The 9,877-nt window shown below is 47.7% G+C and overlaps 3 protein-coding genes across 3 annotated transcripts; 1 reads left to right on the forward strand and 2 right to left on the reverse strand.

Annotated features, from left to right (window-relative positions):
- Positions 1-758: 758 nt before the first annotated feature.
- PENARI_c127G10593 (uncharacterized protein) lies at positions 759-1,487 on the reverse strand (the record flags this gene model as incomplete). The annotated part of the gene is made up of 1 exon (XM_022637952.1): positions 759-1,487. One exon carries the CDS (start codon positions 1,485-1,487, stop codon positions 759-761), a length of 729 nt encoding a protein of 242 aa, XP_022482191.1.
- Positions 1,488-2,113: 626 nt separating this feature from the next.
- PENARI_c127G11181 (uncharacterized protein) lies at positions 2,114-2,776 on the forward strand (the record flags this gene model as incomplete). The annotated part of the gene is made up of 4 exons (XM_022637953.1): positions 2,114-2,236; positions 2,299-2,340; positions 2,424-2,514; positions 2,550-2,776. 4 exons carry the CDS (start codon positions 2,114-2,116, stop codon positions 2,774-2,776), a joined length of 483 nt encoding a protein of 160 aa, XP_022482192.1.
- Positions 2,777-7,736: 4,960 nt separating this feature from the next.
- Positions 7,737-9,854, reverse strand: PENARI_c127G05086 (uncharacterized protein; the record flags this gene model as incomplete). Its single annotated transcript, XM_022637951.1, has 2 exons — positions 9,757-9,854; positions 7,737-8,117 (listed from the first exon to the last, which is right to left on the reverse strand). The coding sequence occupies exons 1-2, from the start codon at positions 9,850-9,852 to the stop codon at positions 7,737-7,739; spliced, it is 477 nt and encodes a 158-aa protein (XP_022482193.1). The 5' UTR covers positions 9,853-9,854.
- Between the last annotated feature and the right edge of the window lie 23 nt (positions 9,855-9,877).

Consider the following 9,877-nt stretch of genomic DNA (forward strand, 5'->3'; position numbering starts at 1 on the left):
TGAAAACATAGTGAGTCTGGTATTCAAACTCGCAGGATCAAACCCAGGTCTTAAATCCTGATGTGTAGGCTCTTCCCATTCTATCAAGCAAGGCAACCCTGAAAAGCCACTAATCACCGCCGACCACATCACTCAGCATAGAAAGAAGAAAAGTATGTTTTATCTGATAAAACCGCGTCCTCTGTTGGCAAAATGTCCACTGACTGGAAGCTTCGGGAACAGCGGGTCCTCAACCAGAAAATGAAGACTGTTCTCGATAGAACAACTAGTATTGGATCACCACTTTCCTGCTTTATAGACAAGCATGCTAAACGCCGACGGCACCACATTCAATCAATATCAATAGTTGTCACAGTCATACTGTATGTATACACGGAAAGAATATGATGATTGGTAACGGAAAGTCATCCTGCTGAAAGAAGTTTAGTGTTGATTTTGCGTTGTCTCCTTCACTCAAGAGAATACTAAGGAAGCACCGGGTGGTATTGATGTGGGTTCTATATATCCATATTGATTGAATTAACCCGGTCCTACCATTCAACCAACCTGTTACATTCTCTCGGACACCGATCTTGGTACATCCATAGTTTCAATACCAACAAGCCATCTTTAAACCGTCTCGGGTGCTTGTTCTTCGAAGATCAAAGGATGCTTCGCCATATAATCCTTCACGATGCTCAGCGATTGCAGAACTTGGGACTTTTCAAGATGCGCTGCCACTCCAGTGTAGCTTGCTTCCATATGACTGTGGCTCTGGCTTATCCTAAATGACAAGCCTGGCCATCGCTGTTGTTATTTGGTTGGATAATGGGCTGGTGTAAGCCTTGGTGATCTGTTGGCCGGCCACCGACAAGCGCTCCGGATGCATCGCTGGTCAAAACTGACGATTCGATCCTCGCTGCGCTTGCAGAGCCATTTGCAGGTGGTATGGGTCCAGGAGTGAAGGTAGGGACTTGATTGCTCGAGCACAAGTCGGAATCCGTATATTGGTTGCAGGGCTCGGTACTGAATTTTGTGGTTCTCGGGTCAGACGTGAAATGAGACAGCATCAAATGAATGGACAATCCAAACCTCTCTCTCCCGGGCTTAGTTAGAGATACCAAGCTGGTATCGGCCTTTAGTTGGGTGGGCTTAAGCTCGCTGCTTCTCTTTGGACGTTGGCTACTTCGGCGCATTTCACCTTCCTGACGTTTGCTAGACTTGGTTCGTACAACCTCATCAGCCTTCCCGGCTTTGGAACCATCTTTCTTGGGTCGAGGTTCGATAACGCAATATTTGGGGCGCAAGGGTGGAGGAGAGGGAGAGACCGCGGGAGTTGCCAAGCAGGGTGATGGAGCAGGTAACCCGTAAATTAAGTCCCGGGTTTGAAAGCCAGCCTCAAAAGACCTGTCGCCAACGGCTGAGTGGTATGATGAAAGGCATTGCGGTGAGGTGTATGAGTATGGGTAACTCATCTGACCAAATGCGAACTGGTCCCCGGTGTCCATGTTGATCCGGAGTGGAGAACCTTGAAAGGACTCGCTATTCATTCCAAGCATATAAAGAATTAACTAATTCAGGACATTTCTCAATAGTGAACGGTATATTCAACAATGAGTAAGAATGAAAGAGATAGTTCCGGATCGCCGGGGAGTAGGATAGATCTCTATTAACGAGAATTGGGGGAAAGGATTGGCGCTTCTTTCTCGCTCTCAGGGCATTGTACTAGTGAAATGCTTTAACCACATAACATATTATGTGACCATGCTCTCATTCCTATTGAAAGATAGCGTAAAGGCACCAAACTTGGATCTTGCCTGAAATAGTTCGTCCGAGCAAGCCGCAACTGGCGCCAACGTCGGGTCTGAATCATAACCGGTTGCATGACCTGGTCTTAATGGCTGAACCTTGCTCGCAGGGCCCCGCGGCAACTGGATGGATCAGCCCGTGTTTCCAGGTCGAGTGCATAGCAATAATGCCAAGCCATACGTAGACAATACTAGGGGTAATCTGGCACGTCGGCCCATGGTCGATCCATTGCCCCTCACATTCTGACTTCTCTTCATCTTCTTATTCTAGGGTATTTATCAGGGTCACACTCTTTGGTATTTCACGAAAAGACTCAACTTTCAGAATGACCTTTAAACGGCTGAAAGGCAGCTCCCATGGCGTATCAGCCCAAAATGAACCGGATTCAGGTGAAAGCCTGACAGTGATGAATGGGCGTATTCTGCCAGACCTGCACAGAAATGCTTCGGTACCATGCTTTCATACTAGCCCTTCTTTTCTAGATAGTCTTATGGCTAATAAAATGTCAAGGCCCAACCAACGTCGGCTCCGATGCACGACAGTCAGGACCAGGTAAGTCTACCCTAAAGCCAGTCCGTATATTCTTGTACCTTCCAACGACTGTTACTGACCATTTCTCTTTTTTTCGCATGAAGCGACTATCCCATGATAGACATATTCCGTCTAGTCGGCTTCTTCCCAACCCCGATGAACGGAGACAACAGGGTACCTATGACACGCCTCTCAGTACGTGGCTTGAGTATTGACTTGCATTACTGTAGCCACCATCGACTGCCGCCGGGGACCTCAAGGTATCGGTCATGAAAACCAACGAACGTATACCTTCAATGGCTGCACATTCGATAACACAAGCATGGTAATTATTGGAAGCGCAAGCTCTAAGAACGAAACTGTGGTCCTCCGTGATGCTAAAAATGGCCGAGGCTTTTTTGCCAATGGAGACATGGATAAAGAAACCTTCTTGAGGGAATTCTGTGGAAAGAAGTAGTTTTAGTGGAAGCCTAGGATATTATGCAGCTATTTTCTCTTTGATTTGATATGGATCAAGTAGACATGCAAAGCAGGTCGAAGCTACCGCTCAATACCTCCCAGCAAGCCTTAACTCCCCTTTGTATTCTGTGCTATTCCGCAATGGGATGATCAAAACAGACCGAATATACTGGTTCTTATTCTATACCTCCCAAAGTCTTTTGATGCGGGGAGTCCAAAGGAGGTAGCTGCGGGATAGTGGGCTTGGAAAGGGAGAATATGGGGGTTCTCTGGTATTCTCGACGACAAACGACTGCTGACATGCAGGTACGCAAAGAGAATTGGGGGCACAGCTTGAGTATTGAACCGAGGAATGGACTTGGTGGCTACTGAATAGCCTACATGCAGTCTGGCAGAAGGATGCGCTCAAATTGTTTGAACTTGGTGCGAAGACTGACCATGTGAATCTTTCCCCACGACGTGGGCTGCATTCGCCTATCAGACAGAGCACTAGAGCCGAGCCAAGCTTTGAAGATTTATCACCAGTTGTACCTCCTTCTGAATTGATGACAGACCCTCACTTGCATCACGATACTCTTCATGAACGACCACAAATAATGTGATTGAAACTTCAACCGCTGTAGCTTCGGCTGAGGTTTAGAGACAGTATTCTAACCACAACAGATAACGGTAGAGTAGAGTATGCGGGGGTTTGATCATACGGGTGATGTCTATCACGTTCAAACGACAAAGCGTGAGAGCTGTCTGGTGCGGTCGCAGGGCTTCTGGCTGGCGTCCGACTAGCCCTTGGAACCAGGCCAGGTCTTCCACCCGGTGGCATTGAAGAATTTTCTTACTCCAAGAACAAGAGGCCGATCCTGCTTGCCGACATCAGCTTTGTACGGTGTTTTGGTCGAAAAATCTCGAACAATTATGCACGACGATCGGCTAACGAAGAGACGGATGGGAAAGGCCAGGAGCTCGGTGGGCCTGAGGATTGTCGTTGTTGGAGCTGGTATGATTCAACCCAAGTTTGAGTTCTTAGTTAGCTGAAAGATTCTTGGCTATCAAGGCATCTCGGTGGCTAGACCTTCCAGTTCAAGCCCAAAGAGCTTCGGTTGGGAAGGCTTTAGAGGCTTCGGTGAGATTTAACTTACCGGACAGGAGAACAAGAGGATCGGGGTTTATAACACGGACACGCATTTTGTTGACCAAAGAGGATGGGGGATTGATGATGGAAAGAGACAAGCAGGGCTGGAATACTCAAGAGGTGTGAGGGTGCGGTGGAGAGTAGACAACCCAAGGGTTACTTACCTAAAACAGACAGCCAGTGTTAAGTTTCTCCTTCACCCAAGCTTTTTGCCTCGCATTCCCAGGATCCAACAACAACGTACAATAAAGAGAACCGAGGTCCTTGGTTTATCGAAGCAGCCTTTACTCAACAGAAAGCAACATTTGACACTTTCCCAGCAACGACTGTCGACAAAGCATCCACAAAGCACATCCGAGGCAACGAAAGGATCCCTGACCCTCTTCAATCTCGTCCTACTTGGCTGTGCAGCCAGCGAAGGAGACGATGACGAAAGTATTGGTCTATTTGGGGAAGTCAAGAGCAGCTTCTCTTGATCGAAGATGTCTCCAGACTTTCAAGTGAGATCTCCTTCCTGGTCGGCCGAGTTTCACTCACGCGACATTTCCTTCTTCCTTCCATTCTCTCACATTCCTCCATGCGCTACAGATTCACTTATACATCTCTGAAATCAGCCAAGATTCTTTTCCGTAGACGAAGAGCTGACCTCCTACCCAGTTGCCGATCATCTCGAACAAGCACGAAGCGATCCTTCCAACGAGTGTTATATAAAATGACATGTGGTTCAAGGAGGAAAACCGCAACTCAGTCTGTCGAACCTCACAATGCTCTCTTAGTTTAAAACCCTGTTGCTAATAATCTTGAGATTCTGGCAGGTATTTCCGTGAACGAGTCGGTCCAACAAAGTGTACCATACGAACGAGAAGGTGCCAACGATGAATCCGTGCAACAAGGATACTCCTGTCGTCAAATCGGAAAAGAGTCATGGGGATGCGGAGTGTACGTGAGGCCTCAATCGTACCTCTGCATCCCCAAAATTGAAGACTCATGATGGAGCCAGTAACCCGGTAAAACTCTACTGAGCCCATGGTATCTGGACTAGATGATATCAACTCTATATCCAGAGAAATGCAGAACCACCACAAGAGGAAACGGCCGGAGATATGTGAAACAGTGGCTTGGAACTCAGTTTAAGGGAATAAGAGCAGTGATGTCCCAAAGCTGGGGAGAACGGCATTGAACCTCTTAGATGTGCACCGATATATCACAAAATATCCTCCCTGAATATCCGAAAGAGATTGGAATATGCATGAAAATAACAATCTGAACAAAAGAGAATGGAAAAAGCAAGAGACTATTCGCGAGCTCTGGGAAGAGCAGCCTCATTTGTCTTGCTCATTGAGTGTATCTGAGCTGAGCCTTTCTATCCATCTACCAATATCAAGATACAATCTTCGATTTTGGAATAGGTGGTACTCCTCCGCATAAATCTGTATATAATTCAACAGCTCGACCGCTTGGTCTCTGATAATATGGTCTCGCATGGGGCCTGAAGCAGTGATGCATTTGGTGAGGATGACATTGAGGCTTTCAAAAGGAGCAATCAATTGGAGCGCGCTATTTGATAATATAGGGATCAGTTTTGCATCAACTCCGATGATTTCTACTGTCCACTTATCAATTGTCTCAATTTCCAGGTTGTATGTGCGGAACTCCCCAGCGATCACGCCCAAAATTCTCAGTGCTTGTAAAACTTGAGCCTTTATGGCTGACTGGAGAGCATCAACGAGAACATGAGCAGAGCCAGTTTGATGGTCTGGAAGGGTTTCAGAGGACCAAGAGTGTGAGCCCTGCGTGACTGAATAGGGTCGCGGCGCTGGCGTTGTTGTCGCTGGACTGCAATAGTTCTACTTAGCACTGCAGAAAATACAAGTTTGAAAGTATAGCGATGCAAACCTTGTTTGATCATCTCAGGCTGGTAAGTTAGCCGCGCCAGTTACCTCAAATACCGTCCGGCCTGCACTTTTTGCTGTCCCCTGGGCGCGCCTGGGGCTCAACTGTCTTCTTTGCTTTGAGTGTTTCCGGCTAAGTCCTGGTCCATATTGTGCTTCTCTTCTTGCCCCGTCTCCGGTGGAGGTAATGTAGGTGTTGATTTATGCGGCAGCGTAGGACTTTTTTCTCGATGGGTCACATCTGGCCGAGAAGGTTGATACATGCTGCCACAACAATGAATTAGCTTGTAGTCTTTTATGCCCAAGAACACTGTGGAGGCGGTTTACCTGCACTCAGTTTGCTGAAGCCGACAGGAATATGAGACGAGGCTGTATCCTGCGTCCTGGCCAAAATGCAGGTCCGGAGATCGGAAGGGGCGATCAGCAATCTAGGGCATGACACTGATTTTACACCTGACTGGGAGCACAACACCAGAGGCACTCGTGTCCAGTAGAAATTCTAGCAACCAGACTTGGAAGGGTGAGTGGATCAAATGATAGGCGCTCTTTCCTCAAATAGGTGTCCCGAACTGGCCCGGACCAAGCTCAAGTTCTTAGTCTGAACCTTCAGATTACCTACTGCCTACATTGTTGGCCCGCGGCAAACGGACCATTTACATAATAAGCCATTTATAATGTGACAAAGTGGTCTGTTTGCGTTCATTACGATCAGAGTCCAGCATACGCAATGAACGAGACCCCAGCAGACCGTTGCATATGCGAGATTCTGCCTCATACTCTCCGTTGGTACCCAGGCAATTGGCAGGATCTGGTGATCAAATCAGTCGGGTCTAGCGGAGCATGACTTGGCCATCATTGGCCACATGCCCTCGATAGAGAGAAGCCCCGTTGACTTTTGCCTGAGCTCTCTTACGCTAATGGCCAGATTCGTTGACGCCCCAATGGCTAGCACTTCGCTGCAGGCCCACACAGCAATTTTACAGAAAATTCCCTCACAAAGTTATTACAGTGTACATGTATCTGTGGGTTTTACTAGTAGTAAATTACGGTACAGGAGGCGGCTGGCGTTCTTTCATCTTCACCTTCTCCATCGCAATCATCTCTCGTTAGTCTCAACGCTGTCTACGACAAACATTAGGATCGCTCTGTTCCCTAGGGAGTTATCGAGAGTGGCCCTGAACGGAACACGGAGCTTGGTGCAAATTGCTTGAGTACTCGATAGCGGGTCGAGCATCACAACTGATATGGTTCGGTTACAGTAGAATGGACCTTGTGATCGGCAGGACCAATGTTGCAGATAAGGATGCTATGTACATAGAGCGAGCCACCGCATGCTCCAAGACCCTGAAACTGTACAATATAGATCTCCCGTCAACGGGTGGCCTATATCCAGGGATCCTAGATTATCCTTCTCTTTCAGCTCTTGGAAGCCATAATCGATGTTGTGGTCCGTGTGAGATGTGAGAGGAACATGCAGCTCCCAAGGGGCGAAGATCCTGGCATTCGGGCCTTCCCTATAGGGTATGGTTCAGATTTCATACCCTCCTTAGTGTGCTAAATAAACACTGGTTATGAGGGAAACGATTGAACGTCGGTTCAATATCGCAGTCCGCCCAATCGCTATCTGTATCCCTTACATGGCTACGGGTCTGGGTTCACAGAGATCGATGTCGTAGTAATGAGCTCCTAATGGATACGGTAAGTGGCGTTTGTGAGCGCGGATATGATTTTTGTTTTCGGTGGGAGGAACAGCTTTCTTTTTCCAACATGTTCAAGTCTCCTTAAAGGGTGCATGGTAAGGATTTTCGAATTGACCAAGTACCCTGATGGGTCCTCTTTGGATAGTCTCGAATGGTAACGTCGACTTTGGAAAAGGTGAGTACAACCGTACAAAACTACTAAAATACATGTATCCAATCTCTGGCCTGTCAGGCGGTTCATATAAACATCTGCGTAATAGGCGCAAATTCTGCCACTGCATCCTTGCCACCATCCATCGCCACCACGTCACCATACTGCATATGCTTCACGACCGTCCCATGGAAGATGACTTCAACCTCCAATTTACCGATAAAGGGGGCTTTAATCCCTTCCTTGAAATCGTAATTGATAGACCGCACCTTGACCACTTGAGAATGAGTAACATCATCCGTTCCGGTGTTGGAAAAATCCATCGGTTTTTCCAATCGAGGAGGGTTGTTGACAGTGTTACATTCACTGTATGACATCCAGTTATGTGTCCAATCTGTTTTTAACTTGGTGCTGTCCATCTCCTCGCCGAGGGAGGGCTCCCTTGCCTTCATGAAGACAGCTGTGCTCTACACGTAATATTAGCTTGTGTCAGCAGGAACGGATAAAATAGCTCCCAGACCTTTGAGCGACCAAAACACTGGAAAAATTGGAAAATGTTCATGGCAGGCGGATGTTTAGTGATTAAGATCCACTTCGACATGCGCACCAACAAACCAACGTCAAGAGGAAGTTTGAGCAATAAATAAGTTTCATGGATAATGGAAGCGAGAACGGTCTCTCATACTCAGGGGTGGTAAAAAGGCTAGTTGTGCTGACATTACACATTTTCTATGGTTCAGGTATAAATCCTGCGGCATGGCCTGATCTATCCTCTTTCTGGATGTATGTGTGATAACCCCTGCTCACCGCACCCCTGCTGACCACAACCCATCTGATTCTAGGCACTCACGACCAATCCCAACCGTCATCATGACCTCAGTCACCGCGGAAAGGCTGCTATCAGACTTATCAAAGCAACTGGATATTTTTATTCGCTTTCTCAGTATCGACTTGACCTCAGTCATTCTAGAAGGAGTTTCGGACCAAGGATGCCTGCGGGCTGCGGAACTCATAGCAACGGGAGAGAACACCCACATCTGGTTACAACGGATCCAAGAAATCCACCAATGGACCAACCTGGCTTTGTGGGAGCAAGATTGGCTTCAACGGACTGGACGCAATAAGCCTACACCATGCTCGGGGTCCCATCGACTAGGCACCATGACCACATTCATCCAGGAAGAGAAATTATCCGAAAGTCACAAGACCAAGAAAGCACTCCAGCATGGGCGCAGACTGATACGATTTGAATATGAACTTGGACCTGGGATTACGCTTCTTTTCATACCAGTCCTTCCTGCTTTCCGCTGTTTGACCTTAGCTGAAGAAGCTAGGACAATGGAGATGCTGCGAGATGGTGACTTTGCGAACATCATGTATCAGGCGCAAGCTCTGGCTTGCCTAAGGTTCAATTATCAATGCATCCATGGAATTTATCCCGGTAAGCTAATACGGACAAGTCACCTATATTGTCTAGCTAAACTGTTCCCAATAGCAATGCCCTGTCCACCACATGAAGATCCAGCATGCCACAGCGCGGTTTCCACTAGATCTTCATGAAAGCAAAAGCTTCACGTGCTGATGATGTATCCATCCCCCACGGGTCCTTAGAAAACCCTTCCCAAACAAAGGATTCTCCAGCAGGCAGTGAAATTATCATCTTGACTCCGCCTCGCACGAAAAGGACTTCGTTTGATCGCAAATTGAAAGATCTCGGTGTTCGTCTTTCCTGTGCGTGCTGGGAGATTGGATAGAGCTTGAAGGTTGTCACTCTATCCCCCGGGTTACCTGAGAGGGTTCGGAACACCGAGACTCCATCTCGGCAAGGGTGGGCGGCATTGATTCCCCAGCTGGTTGGGCGATCGGACGAGTGGACGATGACTGGGCCTTGGTGGAGAAGGAAGGCCGGCCTTCCGATCACTTCTTCGACCTTCCTGGTGAACTGCCATTATATTTAGTTCTGTACAATGACCACTGAACTGAAGAACACACTTCGCTACCCTGGAGTCCGAATCTCAAGAAGTTCTCGCATGCATCATGATCCCCTCTTCCATACATAATCGGCCCTGACACTTCGTTTGGTCGTGATCGGAGCGATCTCTCCACCTCCGTGGCCATATTCTCGGGCGGCGAGTCGGCTGGGAGCATGCTGTATCCCATATCCTCCATGGCCGAGTATCCCATTATGTCGTCATACGACATGGCTTGTGCGGATGTCATATCTGTG

Source organism: Penicillium arizonense (assembly GCF_001773325.1).
Source record: "Penicillium arizonense strain CBS 141311 chromosome Unknown PENARI_contig127, whole genome shotgun sequence".
In the NCBI taxonomy this organism is placed as follows: domain Eukaryota; kingdom Fungi; phylum Ascomycota; class Eurotiomycetes; order Eurotiales; family Aspergillaceae; genus Penicillium; species Penicillium arizonense.